General features: G+C 42.9%; 1 protein-coding gene across 3 annotated transcripts in view; it reads right to left on the bottom strand.

The window, feature by feature from the left end:
• The window catches only part of LOC122183869 (LIM domain containing preferred translocation partner in lipoma), a 303,475-nt gene that overhangs the window by 65,429 nt on the left and 211,302 nt on the right, over nucleotides 1-26,744 (bottom strand). For all 3 annotated transcript variants that reach the window (XM_042878277.1, XM_042878278.1, XM_042878280.1), the window contains one exon: nucleotides 9,600-9,723. In XM_042878277.1, the coding sequence (XP_042734211.1) occupies nucleotides 9,600-9,723 (124 nt within the window). The remainder of the gene's footprint in view (nucleotides 1-9,599; nucleotides 9,724-26,744) is intronic.

Here is a 26,744-nt window from a genome sequence, read left to right as displayed (position 1 = left end):
TAAAATTTCCACACCTCTAAAATTTCCACAAATGTGTGCTATTGCCATTGTGTTTTACTGAACCACAGTGCTCAATGGGGAGATTAATTTTAAAACCCATACACTAAACCACACTGACTCCTCCTTATTCTGGTGCAGTGATGATACTTTTTAAGGAGTTAAGCTCCCATTTTTAGCTTATACTACCAGACGCAGCTCTTTCTATATCTCTGATAACAAGAAAACAAGAAAAATCAATGCAAGTGAGCAAGTTAATAAAACAAAGCTGGTGATGAGGTATCAGATATGGTCACCTGACTCCCATTTACACTGACAGCAATCGACTCCCATTGAAGTTTTCCATTTCCCTCAATAGCCCTGGCACAACTGGGCCATGGGACAGGCACGGTGCTTAGCTGCGCTGACAAAAACTGTGCTGGCACAGTCCAAGCAGGTGACATCTGACGGCAAGTTTCACAAGTCAAAATGGGTTTACTCTTGGCTGCTGGTAGCATCCCAAATGTCTGGCAGGGCTGGCTGCTCGTGATTTGCTGTCAGTTTGGGATGACAGTCTCCTGACTTTTGAGCAGACTGTGACCTTGGGCTGCAGCCAGAGACACAAAAACGGTGTTCATGTCCAAGATGACACGCTGAACATTGAGGTGCATTTGCAGACATGAAAACAGGGGAGCCCACTAAAAGCAGCAGGACAGTTTGACTACTTTTGATTCTTTTTGTTCTTTCAACACTCTCCTACCTCTTTGCACACTGAGAAACACTCTGTATTGATTATGCTGACATTGACAGCAGAGCTGGAATTTTTTTCTTTTTTTTTTTTTTCTTTTCACATCTGAGATGAGAAAGTGGGTTATGATTCATCTCACACAATCTGAGTCAAAGCGATTCCTTAAAAAATAAAGAAAAAGAAAAAAACCAAACAGTTTTGATGCATTTCCATCAGAAGAGAACAGGCTGGAGAAGAACATTCGGCAGAGAGAGCCGAATGAGAGAGCCCCGTTTAATTCCTTTTCACCACTTTTCACTCTCAGATAAAATCTGGCCTTCCCCCCACAATTACATTTCAAGTGACACTCAAAATGCCCCCAAAAACTTACTGGCAGGAGACAAACCACCATATCAAAAATGACAGCATGAGACAAATGCCATCAGAAGGAGAAATAATAAATGGCACACCATGCTCTCACCCACCCCCATGGAATGCTGGTTGCTAGACTGGAAAGTAACGGATTACTATGGCGAGTTATCAATTTTCATAATAGCCATAAATAATCTAAATGCTAAAGTCCAACAGCATTAGTGGGTACATTATATTAACAACAGTTAAGATTACCAAGTGTGATCCTGGAGTGCTTTCCTTCCCCCTTCTTATTTTCACAGCTATGTTATTAGCCCTGGAAAATAGGGCTTGTGATCTAAATGCTGGGAAGAGCCTTCAGAGCAGTTGTGATTTCTTATCAGACGAGGCTCACAATCCCATTTGGTTGATTTTCACATAAAATAAGAATGAGGCCATGGCTGTGGGTAAGGCACGGGACTTGAAGGAATTCTAGGCTCAATTCCCACTTTGCTACTGATTCTCTGCATGATGCTGGGTGAGTCATCTAAACTCTGCTAGTCAGCCCCTTATTTGTAAATTAAGGACAATAATAATTTCCCGGTCTTGCTGTATTTTCAGTTTGGAAGCTCAGAGGGATGCACACTGTTTCCTACTTGATGTTGAATTTGTACATAGTGCACTGTGACTGCAGCCTCGCTAGCAGGCCTTAGATGTTACTTCAGTACAAATAAGCCAGAAAGTAACATGGAAGCAATAGCAAATTTGCCACAATAGCTTCAAACAATAGGTGAGCTGTTTTCAGTTGTAAAAAAAGCAGAAAAAAAGTTCATTTATTATCATTTAGGTCATGTGCATAACTATTTTCATGTTGGTGGGACAAAGATTTGACCGGGGCTGTGTGGCTACAAGTGTGGTTTCTAATCCCAGCTCCAAAACTAGCTGCCTGACTAACTGAGAAATTCAGCCCTACACTATGATAAAAAAAAAAAGGAAGAATGTTATGCCTTAAAACACTCTGAAGCATTATCTGAAGTGAAAATTATTTCTAGGAAACTAAGTCCACGAAAACGTTCTCACGCTTTGTCAGACACACAGATACGCAACTCCTCTTAAAATACCTGGGAGTGAGCATTTAGTGCTTATGAAATCCAGGATGGAAAATATTGTCTTGTATCCAAAATGTCACTTAAGATGAGAGGGAGGACAAACCTTCGCCATCCCACACGGCCCTAGACTAAGTCTTCCTCCAGCCCCCGGCCTCCTCGAGGAGATTCCCAACCAGAGGTCCTCTGGGAGCCACTATTTATGGTTTTAACAAGATGATGACACATCCACAAAGAACCCCCCTGAGACGAGCCAAGTCTTTCATGTGGGGCAGGTCACACTTTCAATTCTTAACGACCTGAGTTAGCTATGGACTGATCATAGAATGACTTGTGTTGGAAGAGACCTCAGAGATCATCCAGTTCCACCCCCCTGCCACGGGAAGGGCTGTCAAAGTCCTGATGGCTCATTATCAATACTTCATCCATTCCAGTCCACAGAGAGTTTGGTTTGGGCACATAAATTTGCTATGAATGAGCTGGATTCTCTTTGAACTGCTTCTCAATTAAAAAGATTTACTTCACATGCAATCATGAGCTATTAACTTTTGTGGGCTTGACTATTAGTCTCACCATTGTCCAAAGTCTTTTCAGAAGGCGGCAGAGCTGTGCTCTCCATTTGTACAACGTCTACCGCAGGAAGGGCCCTGTTGCAACATAAGAAATGACTACCAACTTCACAGAATAATTTTTTCATGGATACATTCATTTTTAAACGTGTAGAAGAAAGCTTGAAGAATACCACTGTACTTTAGAAAGACATTTCATTATCACGTTTCACCCCTCTTCGAAGACACCAGGAAACTGTCAGCTTTCATTTTCTGGCTGTTGCTTCAAAAATAATTCCATTCACGACCCGAAGCCCACGTTTGTTTCACAGCACATAGGCGATCACTGAAATACCTTTGCAAAAGTGCTAGCTTGCTACTCTGCACTTATTCTCCATTAAATGACTTCTGCATCAAATCAGTTCTATTTAAAAGTAAAAAAATATGTCTAGATTGACTGCCAGCAATTCAAGCTAAATGAGGGACTTAAAAACACCAAGGTAGTCATGCTGCTTTTTACCTGCATCAGTGTGCATTTTATCACCTACAGCAACAATGGGTAATTTTATTTTTAACGTAAGGTTCAGACCACATCTGTGAAGCAGCGCTGGTCTCTCTGTACTTCAGGAACACTCACAATGCAAAGTCTTGTCCACTTCTACGTGGATATGAAAAGCAAAGAAGGAAGACAAGCCTCCTGCCTCCTGGCACATGTGGGTAGCAGGTGCTCAAGGCATACAGGACTGCAGCCTTCCCTCATTCCTGATGGCTACGCCTGCTTGATCTTCATTAAGAGATGAATGCTCTAGACTTTGTAAGACTAAGATCTCTGGCATAAAAAGATACGGGTGCTTGGCTTTCCAAAACATTTTCCTCACAATTACTGCAGGGTTGGACATGGATGACATCAACAGCAGGAAGAACCAAACTTTTGCACCCACTTTACTCTTTTAAATGCTGAAAAGCAACTTAAATCAGCTCACAGCCACTGTACAGCACTGTTCTCTTGTGCCTTTGGAGATAAATGCACGCAGACATGGTATGTTTCGCTCTCCTGCCATTCACAGGTTTCCTCTTTTGTACTCCCCACGTAGAAATATTGGGCAGCTTTAGGTTGCATTAAGACTGTCTGTGTACATTAACTGCCCAAACCCTACCTGCAGTTGCTGTGCAAGGATGCTGGCAACCACAGGACTCCCTGAAAGCAAATTAGATGGATGTGGCAAGCACTGACAGAAGTGAGACTGAAGAAACAGGCTCTGAAAGCCAATTACCAGGGTAATTAAAGCCCCTGGGGAGCAGAGGGAGGGAGCCTTCCCCTGCGGCATGCCACAAGAGGGCAGCTGGGTGCTGATGGTGCTGCAACACGACCTCCCAGCACAGGCTGCTCCCCGCTGCTGTACCCTGAGCACAAATGCTAGCATGTGGCTTGAGCACAAAAGATGGTAACCTGAACTACAATGCAGAAAAGGGTCCGCATTGTATGTTTGTTCTTTCTGTTTTTGTGAGTGGTTACATAACAGAAAATGACTGCTGGATCATCCGTTGTTGAAAATCTAACCTACTATTTTCCGATCCAGATGTTGTGCAGTCCAGATGAGAATGCCTGCTATCTTGCACCAGAAACCCTGTCTTTAAACAAAAGGCATGATGATGCATCACATTACATGGCAAAATCACAATGCAATTATGCTCTTTTAATAATAAGTTGCATCTTTTAACAGTAACCTTTTCAAAGAACCAAGATACACCGACTTTCATTTTCCTTTTCTAGTGGCAATTCAGAGAACTAAGAGGCTACCTGAGCAGAGAGGAAGGGGATGCCTCTTACAGAAATGCCAGGTGAAAACACAAATGCAATGCAGAACGCATTCATTTAATAGACAGTAGAACTGTTTAGCCCACAGAGCTATGCCAACAGACAGAGATGCCACGAATGGAAGGCAGCCATTCCTGCACAACGTAGTGAGCAGTCTCGTCCCCACACAGAATCATACGATCATAGAATCACCTTAATTGTGACGCTGCATCTTAAAAAATTGTAGAAGATGAAGGCTTCTCTGTAGGATGCACTCCTACAACCACTGCTTGTATCTGAAGGACCATGAACACTGAATGCACTGCAAAAAGAGTGAAAGGGGAAACAAAGGAGTCTGCAGAGGTGAAATATCTACCAAAGGTCTCACTAAGATTCAGGATGAGAAGGAAAAAAAGACAAGCATCCTGTTTGTTGGCCTTGCTCTTCACACTACTCAGCACCATCATTTCCAGTGTCAAAGCTGGAACATATGACAAACACATAAAAGAAAAATACATCTCCTGAACTGTTAGCTCCGAGACAAATCAAGGCCCCTTTATTGTACAAGAGCATCATTCTTGTACCTCTCTTCTCCCTGTGTGCATTCCTACATTACAAGAGGAAACTGCTATGCTATCATGGACGTAAAACTCCTTTGGTAGATCTAAGTGCCTTCAGTAAAATGCCAGAAAATGCTTCTTCCCTCCAGTTAGGAAAACTCCCTGCTGTAGGGAGTGACTCATAATCCAGAAAGCAGGAGAAGATGGGGGGCCCTGATGGCACTTTTCCAGTCTTAATCAGCACTGACTGCATGGTGATAGAGACTGATAAGCTGCCAGAAGTTCTTTCTTTCTAAGATACTTGAAATTGTGGTCCAGAACAGTAGTGACCTTTGTGTGGTCCGTGTTCCATTAAAAAAAAATGCAAAACCAGAGGCTGTAGCTTCCCATGGTGGCCAACAAAATATTTTGATAGATTTATCCTAATCTCCTGCAAATCTTCGTTTCTCCTTCCCCATCCTTAATCAATTTCCACTCCAATAAATATTTTCTTCAAACTTGCCTATCTGTGATCACACATTTAGCAATACAGAGGGCTGTGACAGGGAGAAAGCATCCTTAACGGACACTGCATAACACATGTGGGAATCCTTTCTAATAAAAAGGGATTAGATTAAAGACAGCCAGCTACCACAGATCAGCAACTGAATCAGCAGTAAAGAGTAACCTAGACTTAGGAGACTTCAATTTGCTGATCTGTCAAGGACTTCCAGAGAGAAATCACTCTGTATGTCATTCCATAACCTACAGGAGGGTAGGAGGTGATACGCACAATGACTGGGGTACTTAGATGCAGTATGATAGAGTGGGCTTTCAACAAAACTGAGAAAGTAGAATTACCAGAATTGTATGTTTAACTCCTAAAAATGCACTCTTTTTGTTCATCTGTGTAAGTACGATGCTCTCTGATTATAATTCTGTGATTAATCACTGCCTTGCCACTGCCAGCTAGAGGATTTCCCAGTGACAGATCGTGCCGCTGTAGTGAGTCTAGGCAATAACTGATCTTGCTCCTTCAAAGTGTGCTTCCAGCATGCTGTTTCTTGGCTTACCATGTTCCCTGGTTCCTCAGGAATGCAGCATGAGACATAATATGCTACCAGCTGTGTGTGCCTTGGTGAGTAGTCCCTGGCTACAGCAGTTTCCCCCCTCTCTGAAACCACCTCCAGTAACCTGAACTCAGGGAAGCTGCAGAGAAGTGTTGTGGTGAGCAGAGCCCTGATGGAAGTGCTGGCTGGCTGGCTCCCAAACTCAGCTCACCCAGTCTCCCAGCAGCACCAGCTGGCATGGCCAGGGCAAAGAGGCTTCAGGCTCTTGCTCCTCCTCCCTCTCCAGGAACATCTGCCTATGCTGAAACAAGATGGCTCGTTGGTAAACCAGAGAAAAGGAAAGTGGAATTGCAGCAGGAAGATGGTTATGGAAAAGATCTTAGTGTGCTGACAGGGCAAGTAAAATGACCTTTCTCCAGTCTGACAGTTCAAATGTAATTATTCCAACAAATTATTTCCATGACTTAATATAACGCCTTGCAGCTTTCTAGCAAGGTTAATTAGATTCCTCAATTCAAAACCTATCTGTTCTTAACCAACTTTTAATATGCTGAAATCCAGTTTTCTAAATTCAAACTAATAAAAGTGATTAGCTGACAGCTATCTGGTATGCTACAATTACCATGGCATTTAGACCCCAGGCAGAAGATATTTAATGCAAATCAGAGTCAATGTCTCTGCCCATTTGTCCTTTTTCTGATTATTGGATCAATGTGCCATATGAATCTTGTACAATCCATGTTACTATGCTAAACAAATAAAGAACGGAGAATAAAGGCAGAGATACTGGTTCAGACAGTTAACCAAAGTTGAAAGACTCCTTTTTTCCTCCTACACTTAATTTCTTCTTTCCACATGAGCACAAAGTTGTGGGGAGGCACCAGGCTGACAGCTCAGTAGATGGGTTTTCAGCTCTGACAAAGCCAGAATTAGTATAAAACTCCCAAGCCTGCACTGCCATATCTGAAATCCTCAACCACTGTGATCCCAGAGACCATTTTCCTCTGAGAGTAGGTCGGGCTGGAATAAACCTAAAGGGATGAGGGCAGACCACCTCTTTGATTTTATCCCACCATAAAAAGCAGTTGTGTCCCAGGACTGCTAGTTTTGTTTTGTATTTTTCTTGGAAGGTATATAATTAGTTGTGGCTATGTTTCCCAAATTGCCGCATGGGGCACAGCATGCTTAAAGCTGAGGAGTTCAGCTCAACACACAGTTTATCTGCACATCAAGAATGCCAAGGCTGGAGACTCAGAGATGATCTTCAGTGGTATAGACTGAGTCAATTAGAAGATCCATCAGGTGCAGCTTGTAATTAAGCATCATCTGCCCAAGGACGACTAGTGTTGTTTGATTTTCACCAAGCAGCTTGCATCATGCACAATCACTCTATCTTTGATCATGCTGCTGCTTATAACAACATTGGCAACATTTCCAAACGATCTGGATGCTCCTTTCCATCTCCTGTTCTCCTGCTGAATTAAGAGCTACTGGCAAGGCATTGGTCTGACCTTCCATCTGATAGCCAAATTGATGACCTAACATTGAGAGACCTTATGTTCCAATCCTCTGAGCCATGCATCCCTTTTAGATGAATAAGCTTTTGATGCACCACGCTCGCAAACAGAGCAGAACCATCTCAGTGATACATTATTAGTCTGCAAAACCCTAGCATTTCAGCTCCATAAATACAAGTGCTAAACAAAACTAAAGCTTCACTTCAGGAAGCAATTTCTGAGCTGTGAGGAAAATTAATCACTAGAACAGCTTACCAGGGTAGGTGGTTGACTCACCATTGCTTCAAGTCTTTAAGATAAAAAGATTAGATTTTTTAAAATTTTTTTGCTTTTTAAAGTCCTGATTCAATCAAGCTTTTTGGGAGAAATTGACAGTAGGACCAGTAGGACAACGGGCTGTATAGTGGCAAGGTCTCTTCTGAACTTAGATCCTGTGAGTTTCCAAATATTCTGCTCACCCAACTGACTTACGGAGCTTATGGAAAGAATGGAGTGGGCTTCAGTCCCTGAACTGGCTCTTGCCACTTACAGTTCTGCATTAAGAAAATGACTGTAATCAAATCTCATGCTTCAGGGCTTCAGCCGTTTGCCTGAAGGGAGCAGGAAAAAGGCTTCTCCTTCTTGCCCGCCCACACTAACAGCTAAGTACATGTTATGTTTGTTTGGCTTGTTGTTGCTTCTCTTTTAAAACATTAGAGAGTGAACTCAAATGAGTATGGGGCAGAGACAAAGTCAAATGCAGCAACACAGAAAATGCTCTCTGGTTATCCCGTCTTCAGAAAGTCATTCTTACTTACACTTAAATCTGTGCCAGTCATCAGCTTTGATGACCGTCACCATTTACAAAGAAGACATTTTGGCTGTAAGGGTGGACACCATGGAAGGCAGAGGATACTGATGGAGAATGGGGATGTCACAGAATTATGTTTATCTGATGAGAACATCTTGACCTTCTCATGTAATCAGATTCTTTTCACTGAAAAATCCTTGTTTATTAGGACCTTGCTTCCTCCTGCTTTCCAATTAAATAAAACGACTGAAGTTTCTTTAATTCAGACATGCTTTTGTCCAACCAAAATCTATAACCAGCAGACCTACAGGGCAATCTAAATGACATTTTTAAGAAATGATGAAATAAAGGAAGGCGAAAAACGACAAAATGAATAGCTTAATCTAGCTGTTAACTATATCAATTAAAGCAGTTTGTTTCCTAACAACAGGACACTGATGCTTAGTAAGAAACTAAACACACAGGCAGGATGTATCAAATGTGCCCAAATCTCTTGACCTTAATGAAGGATTCACAGTCTGCAACACTTGTTTTACGTAGAGGTAAGACACATATTTTATATGTATAGAAATCTAAGGTAATTCAGTTATATGCTCTTTCCAAAGAAATCAGCTCATTATCTTTTTGCAGGTGAGGAAGACGACATAGATATAATGACTCAATCAGCTCAGATTTATCTTCCTCATATTTGTTGGACCCAGTTCTGGGCTAATGGGTGTCCATATAAAACCAACCTGATTGATTCAAAATGGGTTTCTTTTTAATCTATGCCAGCACACAGGAGCAGAATGCATTTACATTGTCAGGTTCTCTGCAGATGCAATGAGAACACAGGGATGGGGCAGATGGGCAAGAAAGTGCATGAAACCTGAATTCACCCTGGTAATCTACAGGCTGGGGACAGACGGTGTCAAAAAGAACCAAAACCTGAAAAATTCCACTTTGTAACCAGAAAGACTGTAAACATACAGCAAGTGAGCATGAGATTTATGCTGAAATTACAGAGGAATTCCTACAGATGATTACGCTTCCAGCCCAAGCATGGAAAGCAAATCTATCAGTACGAATGTCACTGTATTAACACTCAGCTGTCATGCCTCCCTCCCCATTACCAAACCTGGTATATACAGAAAGGGGCTATGGAAAGACTGATCCAACGTGACATCGCACTGCTCACCAAAGTAGTCATCAGAGGGAGGATTCTCCATGTCATACAGCATTTTCTTTGTCAGATGTTCCAGCTCATCTTCAGGCCTGAAGGCAGGAGTGCTTGATGTGGGTCCAGAGCTTGGATACCCACTCTAAAAAAAAGAAAAAGAGAACAAACAGTTTATGATGTGGTATAAAAGCATTCCCCTACAGTAAAAGAGTCTATTGACTGCTCAGTGCTGAACTTCATTGTCTTTTTGCTTTTTTTAAAACCCAAGAGATTCACACAAGTAAACATCCCATTTAATGTAATGAAAATGGACTCCTAAAAATGTCCAGCAAAGTGCTACATATCCTATTAGAATGAGAAGAACTCTGTGCCTCATAATTAGGTGTCCACTGGGTAGCACACAGTAATAAATAAAGGAGAAATATTATTCCAAGGATAACTTGATACAAACATTTTCCAACACCGAAAAAAGACTTTGGAAGCATTTCAGTTTGGATTTGGCAAAAGCTTCCATCATTTAACAATGCAATAAAAGAGAGGCTAGAACAATCATTCCTACAGTGGCGGAGTGTATAGACAAAGACAGATAATTCCAAGCTGCTAGTTTTGTTCTCTTCTTGTTTGTTTTGACACAAATTCTGCTGTTAACACTTGCAAGAGCAGGAGCTAACCCGCACATTTTTAGTGCTAGGGATACAAAGGTTTTGGTATGCACTTAAGAACTGAGACCTCTTGGCCTTCATGTGCTAACAGCTAGCATAAAATATTTAAAGTCCATCTCAGTGAGCTTTCTCCCTGGAAAACAGCAGAACTACAGGCGTATTTTGAGAAGCACAGAAATAGTCACATGCCTAAGAGTTTCTTAGAAGAAGCTAAGTTTGGTGTCTGCAGTGAGAAACTCGGTCATTTCAGGATTAAAAACATGCTGACATCAGTTTTCCTTCTGTGCACTGCTTTCTTGAAAGACCCACATGTGAAAACTAACTTATTTATGAAACGAAGTATTTGAATAAAGGAAGGGATTTAATTGATTAATCTCTATCTTCATCAAAGATCGGACCTCACATAAGAAACTTCTGAGTGATAGTCTACAAGTAAGCACTTTTTCATGCTCTTTACCTATTTAAAAGGGAAGAAAAAGTAAGATCATTGGAAAAACAGTACACCTCTATCCAGCTTATATGGAATACACCTGACATGATGAATTCTTACAGAGCCAGTCACATTCAGCAGAGAACAGCAACTTTAAAACACTGCAAGAGAATTAACTAAATACTCTTATTCTTTTTTCCTTTCAGGCAAGAGAGAATTTCAAATGAGACATCAATCATTGTAGAGAAGGTCTCCAAACACTGCTTAGCAATAATACTTCAATCATCCACTCCGCGAAACCAAACACTTGCATGTTCCTGACCTCGTCATATTTATTTTTCTAGGGCCTGTGCTAAGCTGTGTTCCATCACCTCTCTTTCCTGTTGACCTGACCTCCCTCACACATGCAGCACCCATGAGTGCAGTAGCACGACGGCGCTTCTTGGAAGTGCTGGATTTGCTGTGCACTCACAATAGGGCAGTTGTACAGGCTGCTGCCTATCACTTGCTCTCTAATGGAGCAGCAGTGCACAAATGAATTGGGTGGCATGGTTCTCCTGGAACCTCCTCGTTTATGCACTTGTCCAGGATTTCTATATGCCCAGCAGTTGTTCTGAGCAAGTTGCTGAGCATCTGCTAATCTTGAATGTCTACACATAGCTCAACAAATGCTCTTGCACAAAAGCAACCACACCGTGTTTGGGTTACCACAACTTATTTTTTCAAATGGAGAGACAAGCCTGTATGGTGCACAGGACTTACATTTGCTTTCAAAGACATATAAGTGCCACCTCTGTGGGATATTTCATTTTGGTATAGATAAGGTCATTCACTTAACAAATCTCAGAGCCAGGTACTTAACCCAACAGCACCAGTTGCCCTTGGTCTTTTGTGGCTGTTTTTAGAAGGCTAATTGACAATTGCTTCACTAGAAATAATAAATAACGTAGCCATGAAAAAAAAAAGTTTCATTAATAAAGCAATTAAGGCTGCCAAATACAAAGCATTTAATCTTGGAAGAACCACATATTTTCCTTTGCTCTCTTGTTCCTGTGAGCTGACCATGAATCTTGCCTGAACATACATTTTAACACAGCAAGAGCAGCCAAGGATTTATTAGCTTGAAAAATCAGTTTAGCATCTGGGCAACTTAAAATATCATTTCATCCTCTTTCAGTTTCCAGGCAGAATGGAATGAATGACCAGTGCTGTCCTGCGAAGGAATCACAGAGGATGGCATGGCTGTGGGGTCTGTGCTGCTCCTTCACACCAGTCGCCACATCTCTGGAGCAGGAGGCTGCTCGTGTCTGTTTCAGGAAGGGCTCTGGCTGTGCCATTTAAAATGAAATATCAATATCTGCAGACTTTCTCTAGTTTGGGAAACCATGTATCCTCGCACGCAATAAAAAGGCTGCTCTCATATTTTATCTACGTTGCACTTTTCCAGATTGGGCAGATTTCTTATCCAGTATTCAACATCAGCAAAAACAACACACACCAACCACAATGTTAGGAGACATTTTAACTTATTTTGACTAAAATGCTACGCTTTTTTGACCAGCATTTAAGCAATGCTAGGCACATATTTTTTCTCCTTGCATGGCACATGCTGACTATGTGCCTCCAGGAAAATGCAGTTCGTACATATGAACATGCTGTTGAGTTTGCCGGGGCACACGCACACACAAACATAGAGAAGTGTATCTTTAGTGGATCTAGAATGCTTGTTTCAGCAAAACAGTTTCCTTCCTCCTCCTTTGTTAGGCCAGGGTAAAAATACAATTCTGGCTTTCCTTACAGAACAGTTGTGTTGTTGTTTATTAAACTTCCTCTGTTTTCTCCCGATCTGTACCATGATCAAGGCTGTCTAGAAATACAATTTACTGCCTAATCTGCCACAATCATCTTCATGCATTCTCTCTTCTCTACAATGCTTCAGTGTACACTGCGCCTGGGACACAGAGAGCTCAAAGCTGTGCTCTGTGCTGAGCGGCCTCCCAGATCCTCTGAGCATCCTAGCAACATCAGAGATTATAAAGTGGCCCGTGAAAATGGAAAAGAGCTCTGCTCTGCAAAGAGGGACCATGCTTCAGAAGCACTTGAGTACTATTTTTCACTATTCCCATCAAATATGGAGCAGCTTTGGGTAAAGCATGACAAATGCAGTTGTGTTTGCAGATGTGTATGCATTTACAAATAGATGGACTAGGAACTGCCAGCATTCCTAGGGTTAAACTCCATGGCAGAAAATATCTTCATGTTACAAACAAAAGGAAGTGAGTTAATCGCTTGTGCCACTCCAAGCAGTGCAACAACATCTGATTCATCTTCCTCATTAAAGTTCAGTTCCTAAAAAGCCAGGTCAAAAGAAGCAGTCACGTGAAATTGCTGCACAATTATTTTGGTACATGGAGTTGAAACTTTCTTCAGCGCTTCTCTGGTATGTGCTCTGTACTCCAGACCTCATTGGTAAGCAGCTGCCTCTGGAGCTCTGGCTGCCCAGACAGAAGGAGCTCTGGAGGGAGTGGACTGCATTCTCCAGCATGAACTTTCCCCGTCCACATACAAATTTTCACCCAAACGGGTAAAAATCCCAGTACAAAATCTGCAAAGACATCTGAAGATGATGCTACCATGAATGCACCATCATTCAGAGTACACTGTATGCGGTCATTTTTTCTTGTCCATTTGCAAATGCTGCACAAGTTTCTTCTCTCGGAGAGAAAATCACTTCAATTATGTGTTCCCAATTACAGAAACGTGGAAATTATCTTCTTTTCAGAAGGTAGAATTAGCCCAATTTGGAATTGAAAAGCAGCCAGAAACATCTCACACTGATACTTACTTTCCATTTCATTTTTTTCTACTTGTTCATCTGCATGAAGTTAGCACTTTCCTTTCACTTCACTCACCAGAACTCGTCGTCAGTTAAATAAACAGTTAAAGAACATCTTTGCTCATTTCTTATTCAGTGGCCTGACAAAGACCATGCTTTTTCATTTAAGTTATTGACTGTCCAAAACAATCGCAAACTTTGAGACCAAAAAATTCAGCATGGTGCCGCATCTCTCCAACGAGTTGAGCTCCCAAAGAAATAACGATTGCCTGCAGCTGTAATTCAGTCTATAATTAAGGCCAACTGAACCCTCTTACAGAGGAGATGCGCTGGAAAAAAAATATTTTAATTCTTGATTTATTTTCCCAGTGAAAAGTCACAGCTGCCTGAGTACATACAGATTCCTGAAAAGACGATGCTGCCTAGATTCCTGCCACACGCACATTCCTGGGTTCACTCCTGCTCGGAGAATAATTCAAGTCCCTCCAAAGAAGCTGCCCTGAAAGAGGGGATGTCCACCAACCTCTGCAACCCACGAACGGCCTGAAATTACAAGTTTTTGGGCAGCTGGGAGAGTGGCCTCCCCTGGGATGGGCCAGAGTGGGGCAAACCATCAGCGCCCCCACAGCCACCACTTCCCAGAGCAAACCAGTAATCCAGAGCGGGCAGCTCTGGCAGCAGAGCCCTCATTTATTAAACAGTGGCATGCTTTGAAACAGGGCAGTTTTGTAACTACTCCAAAGCTCTAGAGGATATTTTTCTTTATTTTTAAACTTCATTATTGTAACTCTATCCTCACTTGGTTATCCATGCACATTCCCAGTCTTATTCAAATCCTGCTAAGCTCCGATTTTCAACAATCTCTTGTGACAACGTTACACAAAATATGTGCAATAATAATAATAGTAAATTAAATATTTCTGTTCTAAGCACACAGCCTGCAATTTTGGCAAAAAGTCCCTTTTAGGGATGCAGACAGGTGGAAGGGGAGATATCTTGTCTGTAAAATCAAGAGAATAGAGCCAGAATGCTTGTTTTGAGTATCTGGAAGCCAGCTTTTAGCTTGTAGTCATGAAAACAAAGTGTTGGCTTCTGTATATTGACAATGAATTAAATAGAATCACCATATATACACACACACACTAAGCACTCAGAAAAACGGGCTTAATGATATTTCTCTGTCAATTATTCAGTGCTTACAAAGTTCTCCAAGCTTCTGTGATGTCTTTTAGTAATGTTCAAGCACACTAATAAACAAGCATGACTGTTTCGTCCTTGGATTGTTTGCATTCTCTTATATGCAAATATACTAAATAGCTTTTCTTGCTGTTCTTCACATTATCACTTATGATTTGAACCTGGAAGAGCTGGTTGTCTCTGCTAGGTGTTGCAGAAGTTGGATGAGCTGTAAACAACACGAGCTGGCGCGCTGAGCATGACTGTGTTAAATGACAGCTTCCACTTCTATTGCGGGCAGCCACTGTTTCTGCTGGACACTGTGGCTTGTTTACAATACTCAGGGTTAACAGGAGATGAGCTAGACTTTTATGGAGCAACACTGGCTATTTCTAATTAGAAAATGCAAAACAAACAAATCCCCAAGTAATACGTATTTGACATGTTATCTCAGGAAACAGCAGATTTAAACTACATTTCAAATAAGAACGCCTATAAAATGCTACATTTTAATGTCCCATTGCTGCTGAAATGTATATAAAGAAACAATTGCAGCAGTGCCTGATCTTGCTTGGGGCCTCTTAGCTCTATCATTACGTAAATACTCTTTACTTGTCAAGGCTTATCTCATACAAAAAGAATAGTGCGTTGTTTTTGTTGTTGCTTTTTTGTTTTGTTTTCTTTCTCCTGTTAACCCCACTTACTTTGGTAGGGCACATTTCAGCCACGAATTCAAGGTGCAAGCTGGATGGTATTGTTGAGAGGGGGAATGAAGCATCACCACTATGTGAATATGTGGATAAGGAGAATGCATTGTGTTAGCCCTAAGTTTTTGGATGTAAGACCTTGTAAGACCACGTGCACTAAACATGGCACACTTATCAACTCCCCTTGTTTTTATGCCATTATAAGGTGGGCTTCCACTGGCTGCCTTCAAAATATTAATTAGTTAAACATTATATTTACTGCTATCAGCAGGTCAAAATCTGCATTTTAGAGTAGGAACTGTAAGAATCCATAGAAGAAGAGAGTCTCAAAGCCTCAGCTATAAGCATGGGGAAGTGCTTGGGATGGGCATGAATTCACTTCTTGGTGGCTATACACCTCAGGATATTTAGTGCCATGTAGGGCTTCTTGCCTGAGGACATGACGTACAGAACTCTCTTCTGTAAATCCAGGTGGCTACTATTGAAAGATGTGGGCAACTCTGGTCACAGTGAGCGGCTCCTCTAAGAGGGCTCATGAGCTTCCAAACCAACCAAGCCACATTCCTATCTCAATGGACAAGTAGGAAAGCACCTGGTGAAAGTGAGAACGCTCCAAAATTCATAACCATAAAAAAAGACGTTTGCTCACACAGTACATAACTTGCTTGGACACTTCACTGCCACAATAAAAACACTGAGACTCACTACATGCCTTCCAAAACGTCCCTTTCCAGAAGCAACCCTACAACACAAGGAGTTAAGTGAGATTGGCTCCGTCTTCACTTTTTCATTTGCAAAGCATTTCACAAAGGCTCAACCATTCCTACAGACAATGAAGAACGACACCAGACCGCAGGCGGGCACAACCCCATGGTGCGCTGCCTTCCTTCCCCGGTGCACCGCAGCGACGAGGGAGCTCACCGCCATTCCGCATGCGGTGACGGGGGTTTGACGGGGTGCCTGGGCCATGAGCACCACCTGCTCTGCGGTTCAGGTTCGTCGCCTCCTGAAAAAAATTGGCTGTCCCAGCTGCAGTGCTTTATCAGGTAACAAAAACAGAAGTGCTGGGGCATCGCTTGTTTCAAAAGAAAAATAAATCTCACCATTTTAATGGGACTAATTTTGCATGTGAAACTTGCATTCATACTGTATTAACAGTTTAAATATAGCTTCCTTGCCAGATGCCTGAATATGCTAGAAAAGATACTTAAAATATGCAAATGGGTTTCTGTTTTAATACACAAAGAAAGTTAAAATCACATCACTTTCCATCATCAAGACAGGTTTCAATCTAAGTTTTTTTCATGTGAAAACTATAACAGCAAACAAATGGTTAACCAAATGCATTTAACCCACTATCTGTAGTCTCAGTTTTAGTCAATTGTGACATGGGCCATTACACTTCCCAGGGCAGCAGTGACTTAAATGAAGACTACATATTTTGCTTAACATTGAAAGATTATATTTATGTATAAATTACAGTAAAAAAAAAAAAAAAAAAAGATTCTTAGGCTGGAGCAGGCACTTGGTTCATCATCTACAGGATTGGAGGGCAGGATTCCTGAAATTTATCCTCAGCAATATTCTTAACCAGTCTGATCCTGCACCCTGCTGTTTTAAATGCTCTTCATAACGTTTGGCTGTCTCAAGAGAGCTTGAGAGTCTCAATGAACTCATGATTACAAAATGCTTTGAGATCCTTGAATGAAAGATGCTGAATGAGTACAAATTATGACTATTGTTAATTATCTTAGGTTGCCAAGTTGTGTCCTCTTCCACTCACATGTGCCTACGTTTTGTCTTGTAAGATTGTCTTCAAAAGAAACACAGCTCTCCCAACATGCCCCACTGCCCAGGAGGTGTTTTGTTATATAAATAAAAGCTATAAGAATAACATTAGCTAAAACAATACTGTGGCAAAAGCAAATTATATTCCTGCTGGTCTCAGAAATGACTTTCTTTTGTCAGAACAAGAAAATTTTTCTATTTTACTCATGTTCTGATCCCAGATACTTGTTCTCTTTTCCTCCTGTGCAGCTGCTTTCTTTTTAAGAGAGTTTACTGTTTTTCTTTTAGGTCTGCAAGACTCTGTTTCTTGAAATAGCTACTGTATGATACCAAGCCCTTTAGCAGTATGAGTATTTCCTTTGGAAAGCAGATGGGGAGCTCCAAAGACATCAGAGAGGGTGAGCACTGAGTATGAGCATTCACTTGACTTTCAGCCTCTCATGTGACTGAATGAAGGGAGAGGAGGCTGAAACCTGACAAACAGTCCAAACATCTGGATGCTGCCCAGGCCATACAACTGTCTCACCCCTCAGCTGAACCGTGCTTCGAGTGTGATCAAACCTATCCAAAATGACACTGTTTCTAGCGATGGAGAAGAGAATTTGCAAGTAATAATGAGAAGACTGCTATTCTAAAATCAATAATAATAATGAGAAGACTAATTCTTCAAAATCAAAGGAGAACTCATTTGCTTACACTTTAGATGCTGTGGTAAAAGATTGTAGAGAAGAGTATTAAAATGGTAGTGATAGGGCTCAAGACAATAAGTAACGCAGAAAAGAACAGAATTCATTCTCTAATTTCTACTTCAATTACAGCATCTCTGTATTTCATACCATCCACGTGGACGGCTTTGTTGCTGAATGGCATTATACTACAGCTTTATGGCATTTAAATTTATTAATTCTCCACATGAAGAGCCCTCTCCAGGTACCTCGAGTTTGCCTGAATCCCAGTCATCAAACATCGTGTCAAGCACCATTTGCAATGACCATTTCCAATTTAATTCATGAAGAACAATCTCACTGTACATGATCAGTAGCTCTCAGTGGTTCACTGACACCACCAGCCAGCAAGCCCCGGCCTCTCTGCATCTCTGGACCAACCTATGACAAAATTACCTGACTGCAGTTGATAATAATGACTGGCAATTAAAAGCTTTTCAAAGATCCCTCTCACTTTTGGTGAAACAGAGATGTCTATCAGAAGCAGACAGGTTTCTGGCAGATATAATGCTTTTTGCTCATGTTAGGGACAGGGAAAGTGTATAGCAGCAAGGCATTAGATGTACTTGCATATGCCCTGTCAGGCAGAAGCTATGACACATTGGAAGCAAGGAAAAAGGTGAGACTGAACATCCTCACTGGGAGCAGAGGGAGTAATAGAGGAGAAAAGAAGCAGGAGAGATCAAAAGACTGCAGCCCCTCGTGAATATCAATAGCCTGAGTGCTGCTCTAGAAGGGACCTGTGTATGCTTTAGTATCAATTAGCCCAGGATAATCAGAAATAACATTTTCAGAACAAAGCAGTGCCAAATTCCATACTGCTCTTGGGGAAAAAGGCCAGGGCAAATGCCTGTCATCTAGATTATCATTTATTTCGCCCAATGTACTTGTGAAAATGATCTTTCATTTGGCTCACAGCAGTAGAAATTTCTCAACAAAGTCATAATTCTCTGTAGTACAGTCCAGGGCAGTTAAGTATTACTCAGATAAAAGCCTCAAGTCACCCTTGAAACACTGTCCGTGCTCAGGAATTTCCCACAGTTGGTGGGAGGTGGGAACCAAGGATCAATTTGCCCTTGGACAGAACCACAGGCTGAGGACCCTGCATGTCCCATGTGGTGGTCAAATTATGCCAGGGAGGCAAAGAAGAAGGGCCTATGGGCTATTGGAAAATGCTGCAGGGTGTTTCACCGCGAGTATTAAATATTCAAAAGGTCTCAAGCTTGTCCTTGCAACCTGCAGGCACAGGAGTGAAGATGTGAGCTGGCTGTGCTGTTGTGATCCTGCTGGCAGAGGGAGAAGAGGGTCATTGGAGCAGAGCCTCGGGAGCTGTGAGGTCAAGGTCAGAGCTAGAGTGAGGACTTTCACAATGTGAGGAGGGAGCCAGGGGAAAAAAATAACTTTTTCCAACACCAAAATAACAGTTTTAAAAGGCAGAACTTCAAAGGCAAGAGAGATGTGTTGACAAAAAGCAGAAAGATAATCAGAAAGCAGAGTGCAGTAGGGGACTTGACACAGACCCTAGTGTTGGAGGAGAGGAAGAAAGTGCAAGCTGGCTAGGAATTCCAGGGCTGGGAAAAGCCCACACAGAGCAAGTTGCAGGCAGTCAGTCCATGAAGGAGAGTGTTTTATGGAGGACGAACGTGCAGTAGAGCAGGATGAAATGGAAGGATGGACTAACAGCATTTTCAGAACAGGGAACAAGCAGGAAAGCAAGAGCAAATGTGAGGTATCAGCTTCAGCTTGATTTTACTGAACCAGTTTGCCCATACAAGAACTATCCAATGCTAACCAAAACCCCTTATAGTTTCAGCCTATGGGATGCTTCTGGACATACACACACAGGGTTTTGCTGGAGTAGCAGGGAACACTCAGATCACAGCAGTGCACCTCAGCCTCACCTGGCTCCCACAAAGAAGGTCTATTTGGGGTTCAAATGGTACACATTCCCCTTGGCTTCCCCTGCTGCATCTACCATGTGATCCCATATCCACCATGTGTCCAGCAAAACTACTCTGTGATCAAAGTACTCCCAAAGGTAAGCTCATACATACTTTTATGTGGTGATTATGCTCTGCACTGCACAAGTACCTATGGCCTCCAAGCCAGATTCAGAATGAATGAAGAGCAAGGAGTTCAGAATGAAGAGCAAGGAGAAGAAATTCACAGCTCAGTGCTGGAGCCAGAAGGGGATACAGGGCTCCTTGGATTCAGACCATTTTGTCTGGTCCCCTGCTTTGCCACTGGCCTCTTAAATAACCCCAAGATCTTGGCAGCCAAACAGGCTGTGCACTAAGGGAAGGAATCTGAATTTTCCCAGCTGCAGCCTCTAAGACTGCTGTCAGCCTGAGGGCACAGCCGTTGCACTGACTTACAGACCTAATGATCTGCGCTGTTCAAGGCATCAAATGCTTGAAGAAACTCGCCCTGCTCAGAAGGCCATGCTCTAGCTGTATTTCTGCGCCGTCTTTCGTGCCAGGCTGGGGTTGACTTTGAGGAGGTCAGGAAGAGCCTGATGACTCAATAAATAAGAGACACTTGAGAGAGTTAGCAGAACTGACAGCTCAACAAGATCCATGTTTAGCTGTCAAAACATTCCTCCATGTACAGAGATGCAGCGAAGAAGGCTGTCCACATCCCTCCTGGGCTAGAGACGAACTTATCTCGCTAATTGGTCAAGCAGTACTTTGAGCAGACTAGAGTGAACTGAAAGAGGCGGTGGCGTGTGCAATTAGAGCTGAGGAGGCCGACGGCTGTGGCAGGACACAGCATCGTGTCTGGACCACTTTGATGCACTAAAAAGATTGCTTTGTCCGTGAAACGTTTTCATGTCCTGTTCAACCACAACAACAGCAGCAGGCCCCTTCTGTTTGTTAATGATTAAGCAGCTCGCAGGTTGACTGAGCAAAGGCTGAAGGGGAAAAACAAAGAGATATATATAATTCTGCTTACAGAATTTACTTGTAAAGGATGGGCTAGACTTTCAGACAGTGCAAATCAGAGCCGCTCTAGGGAACTCGCTGATTTACACAGCAGCAGAGGGTCTGGCTCAGGGTGCCAAAGTGAGCAATGTACTCAGGTGTACATCGGCTGAGAGGCACTATTTGAGTCAACAAGGGCAACACGGAGAAAACCTGCTCCCAGGCTCCCAGACCAAAAGCAAGCCCTACAGGCTAAGACCCCGCTCTCTCTGGGGATATGGGTGATTGAAACCTGCTTCCTTGCAGGTGATAGATACTCTAATGCTTACTTAGTTCATGCCTCTTTTGCTAGCCATGGTGCCCCCCTCTCATGTGGGCTTTCATGAACTCCTGCTACTATTTCTCAGCTCAGACCAACCTGGGCTTCAGGGCTTCTTCCTGCTCCTTTTGAGGGGTCAGTTTCCCCTTGGAGCAAAAGTGAGGACAGCAAAGTGCTGGAAGAGACTGTAGAGAAGCTGTAATTTCCATCACAGAGGTTTTTCTGAGTAGGAGCAAATATTTCTGAAGAATGGCTCAGGCAGAGCTGATCCTGTCTCTGAACAGCAGACAAATCTTCATGTGAGCTCTAGCCTTATTGTTTATGCTTCTCTGACTGTGATAACAGTTGTGACAGGTTCTGCATGGAGTTGAGCAAAGCCAGCTGAAGGTCCTATGGATCATCTTCAGGGCTGAAGTTGCTTACCAGAAAGGAAGCTCATGTGTGAAGTTGTTTTATAGCTTTGTTCCAGACTCTAAATCAAAGAAGTTTTGCTCAGAACTTGCAAGACAAAGAAGCTGGGCCATAAACGGGCACAGTGCCTGTCCTTTTACCAGTTCCAGAATGTTCCATCTCCACCTTAAATTCCAAGTACGCTAGGTAGCTCACATCCAGAGGACCCAACCTCGTGGGCTGTAAGCTTGTGTTACACAAATGGAGGGTTTTGTCCAGGTTCCTAGGAATGCTCATCTGGCACTCAGTGATGAATCCCCATTGGAATGTCACAGGGCGCAGCAAGCCTGGCCAGGAGCAGAGAAACAGCAAGCAGAGAAGCATTTGGTAAATCAACAGAGGTGCCCCAGACAGCAAAAAAGTACCATGTGTCTGTTATGCAAAGACCCACATGTGTCTGCAGTGGCTGGCAAGGCATGAAGTTATTCCAGAAGCATCCATGTAAGCCCATCCCTGCAATGCTGCCTTACGGGGAAAACGCATGGTGAGGGAGCTCTCTGATCGACATCTTTAAGCCACAAGGTGCTATTTACTAGCCAGTACCAGACAACATTCAAGCAAGAACAGAAAGTCACTTTCCCAGCCCTCCCTGTGAATTGCTCCCATCTGTGCAAGAGAGCAATCCAAAGTCCTTATGCCTATGACAGCACTGCAATCACACGCTTCGGTTTTTAAACCCAAAATAGCGCGAGGCAGACCGCGGCAAGGCTAGTACATGGCATGCAGCTGCGCTGATAAAGAGGAGACATCGCAAGAGACTCTCCAGGGCGCGAGTTGCTAGGGAACGTGGCGAAGCCATGGCAGATTTCTTTGCCACTTGCTGGCTCCTTCCTCTCTTCCCACCTCGCTCGCGCTCTGCCAGTTTCTTCGCCCCACGAGTGCCGTTCTTCCTGTCTGAAGTGCGCAAAAACAAATCTGCCGGCAACAATGGAGCACGATTGCTTCGCACGTGTTGCTGAGGGAAGAAATCTCTCCAGCCTTTGATTTTCAAAGGCAGCCAGATGATGGGCTGGGGAAAAACACTCCTGCCATTTTCTTGATGTCTGCATGTCGTTTCATTCAACCTGTGGGTGGCAAGCCCAGGTGGTGCGAGTCTGACTTCATGGGAACTGTGCCCTCCGGACCCCTCCTCTTGCCCAGATGTGCTCTTCACTGAGAAGTAATTCTCTGCAGCTTTGTAGCAAAGGTGCACAAGCATGGGGTGGGCTGCTAGAGAACCCAGACAGAAAGAAAGGAAAACCTCTGCCTTCCCAAGAAAGTGCTAGGGGAAGAAGGCACTGGTGACCAAGGTGGAAACAAAAAGCTTTCCAGTATTAATCAATCTTTAGACAATTTGACTGAATGATTAGGAAATGCAATGCTCCCCACTGAGGCATTACAGATTTATATTTAGATGTTGCTTTTTTTTTTTTCTGACGCCGCATTATTTTTAGCTCCCAGTTGATGCTAGGCTGGCGGTGGCTGCTCGATCGAAGCGGCTCTCTGGCAGTGGCAGCTGGGTGAGGTGGTGATAGGAAGTGAGATCTCACTCTGCATCTGGGATGCTGCCCATGCTGGAGCACCTCGATGCACAAGAAGGCAGACAAAAGCGAGGTGGAGGCTGGTCCCAAGCCCTACCTGCACCCTGAGGCTGTGGGTCTTGTCAAATGCCCTTCAGCATCAACAGGGCCTTAATCAAACTCAAGAAGCAGCAGGGAGGAAATACTTAGCAAGCCTGTACAGCTCCAAAAGAGAACAAATGTGGAAGTGACTTTGAGAGAGTGTGAAACAGACATCTTTGTCCCAAGACAGAGGAAAACAGCATGCATTTGAAGACCTATTAAAATGCAATTAATTCTGGAGAATGAGGAAGAAGCATTTCATTTTCCTGGTAACAACACAAATCCTGTGTGTCCAGAGTGCTTGTACTCACAATACCCTCTAGAGAACAGGAAACTCATGCCATTTCCAGGGCAAACCAGCCCTGTGGTTCTCACCTGCTCCAGGGTCCCACCTTTAAGAGGGACCATGACTTCAATGATGCCACCTTCATAGTGCTAAAAACCACACATAGCACAAAGCAATACCAAATAGTGCATCAAAAGCCTAATTCCTCCTTGACTCTGGGTAACAGCAACTAGGCTGCTTTGAGGTAGGAAGATTTCTAAAACCCAGAGAATCTTACAGAATGTGACAGCATGCATTCTTCCATGACAAGGCAGGCAAGGATGGTCAAGGTCTCATCTTGATCTTTGCTCAGCAGCACAGCAGCAGCATGCCAATATGCAAATACACCGCACAGATTCATGTTCTGTATCACGTGCTGAGCTCTACACATACAAGAACGATTATGATTCTGATTTTATGAGGGAATATAAAGAGTTGAATGCGCGTGGACATCAGTACATCAACATTCCTATAGAAACTTACTGTACAGTACTGCATCATCCCCCAGCAACCCTGTGGCATGACCTTAAAAACGTAAGGCAGTGCCAGCATCTCCTCAAATATTTGTGTGAACAACACTAAGCCACCTTCATTTCCCCTTTAGTCTACACTTAAAAAATGATCTTCATTTATAGAGACATGGTAGGTTGATACATGCCAGGTGCAATTTATTTCTCAGTTTAAGCCATATGGTTTTCATAATAGTGGTTAATAAAGGAAGAGTATGTTTTCACCTGTAATTTTTCAAATCCCATCAAAAAGTGGTGCAACACAGAACACTGCAGACTGCAGCACAGCACATGTGCTCAGTCACATTTTGCACCGCTCTGCACTTGCTCTTCCAATTGGCCCTTAATTAATATGCACAACCAACTCAGCATCAAGGGCAAAGAGAGAGCAGTGCAGCTTTGTGTTTGCAGAAAATGTACCTTAAATTAAAACAAACAAACAAAGCAACTGCAAGTTTATTATAAGTGATTTTTGGGATCTGAGCCCTGCAGCAGAGTTTGGAAATAACCAGCAACAAAAAACATCAAGTTATCTAATGGGTTTTTGGCAGTTGTTTTACTTGAGAAATAAATTTTCCAACAGTACAGAGACAGAAGCTCAAGGCCAACCTTGACATCTTGGTCCTGGCATGTCTCAATAACCTCTGTAGTTAAAATCACCCAGTGGGCACTTTCAAGAAAAACAGCCAGTACATTTCTCCCAGAGAAAAGTCAGCAAGAAGCAATCTTAACTAACTCAATAAAGCTTAATGGAAAGGAAGTAAGAGATATGGTTGGCATTAACACCCTGATTTAGAGCTAGGGGATTTCCGCCTAATATATTGTGGAAAAAAGTATCATTCACAAAGTCATCCTCAGCGTACAGACTACAACGCAGCATTCAATATAATAGCCTGGCATCATCTGACTCCAGATGAAAGGGTGAGAGGATATATTTATACTGCACATGACTCCAGCCTCCAAGAATGCACCTCAAGGCAGAGCAATGTGGTGTTTTTTACCCAGCGACGTCCTTACCCTGCCACAACTGATGGCTAATCTGCCAGGGAAGCATAGGTGTGTGAAGCCTGGATTGCAGGGTCTGGTCAGCAAGCCAGCAAGCTTTGTTCCATTGCTAGGGCACCTACTGTCATTCAGCTGCTCGCAGAGCTCCCTGAATGAGCGCAAGGACCAAAGCCTTCTACGAGGCATTTAGTTGAAGGATTTTTCCTCTTGTTCTGTGGCTCCAGATTACTACTGTACACACATATTCCTTCAAATTCAGAAAGCTTCCCTCTATAGCATGGAGATTTTCACAGACCCACTAAGGTGTAAAACCAGTAAGATCCACCAGTACAACCATCAACCTATGTCTGTGACTGCTCTAGACCACGTCACTCAATGCCACATCTCCACTGTTCTCGAATGCCTCCAGGGATGATGACTCCCCCACCTTCCTGGGCAGCCTGTGTCAATACCTCACTTTTGTACAGAAAGTGAATGTCAGAAGCTTACACCCCTCTTAAGGGTCGTACCCCCTGATTCATGTGACCCCTGCTGAAGTGCATGCAGCTAGGACACTTTCTTGTTCATATCACATATAGAATTATCACTAAAAAGTCAAGCTCGGTGGACAAGAACAACAACAACACAAAGTCATATTCCCGATAATCAAAGCCACTCATTTCAAGTGCATATTTAGTCCAAGATCTATTTTTCCCCTGTCAGCAACTTTTGGGTTCTGAGACCAGATTCCTGCAAACACCTGCAAACACTCTCCCTACTCTGCGAGTAGCAGTGCTTACACACCAGTACTAGCGCTAGTACAAGAACTAGCTGGCACACAGTCTGCTGCTGCCTCCACTTTGCATCCCATGCACTTTCCCAAAGCTAGCTGCTGTGTTTTCAGCGACCTGAGAAGAAATACTTGCTCCCTTAGTAATTAGATTCACAGTAAATGCGGGAAGCGAAGCAAAAAGAACACAATGTTCAGAGCTGCCACTCACGGTTAAATAATTAGTCAATATTACGCTCAAATGCTGCCTCCAGTGTTCATGCCAATCTGTACGAGGAGGCATTTGTCCTTACATTACTTTGGCGCCTTGTTTCAGTAATTTCTATAAGCTGGCAGTCTGGCCTCTGCAGAGAATGGGTCACACCACTGCTAATTCAGATAGATTACTAAATACAAGTAAGAACAGAGAGGGATTAAAGGTGGTGAGATGTTAACAAAGCTTTGGTAAGTAATATATGCCAGAAATCCCTTCACCTGATTTTTATAAAGTAGGCCTTGTCTAAAAACAAGGGGGCTAATTGGTTTATAATTAATGCACAACCATAATCCTATTTGCTCTACATGCCTGTTATTGTTTTCTTCTACACACAGAGCCCTATCAGTTCCCAGTGGGAGGGACTCAGTTGCTTTAACACCCTGCATAGGAGCTCACTCATATGTTTTAATGGTCAATAATCCTGTGGTCCTGGTAGGATCCTGAAACTCCTCCCAGGCTGGAAGCAGTAGTTCACTGAGGTACTGCTGCATTCAGGTATTTAAGTTGCTCCTCCCAGAGCAGCATTTATCACGGCTGTACTTCCCCTCACGTTTGTGTGCACTAGAAGGATTTCATGACTGAAGGAGTCAGGATGGCTTTTGGCTGATGCAGAAATGAACTTGATTCTCTTTGAGTGTCTGTTGATGCTTGAATTGATGTTGTTACTTGTCTAAATACATTAAC

Source organism: Lagopus leucura, unplaced genomic scaffold (genome assembly GCF_019238085.1).
Source record: "Lagopus leucura isolate 7727_CA_CO unplaced genomic scaffold, USGS_WTPT01 Super-Scaffold_100021, whole genome shotgun sequence".
Classification (NCBI taxonomy): Eukaryota; Metazoa; Chordata; class Aves; order Galliformes; family Phasianidae; genus Lagopus; species Lagopus leucura.
The sequence above is the reverse complement of the archived record's forward strand: the minus strand, read 5'-3'. Positions and strand labels throughout refer to the sequence as shown.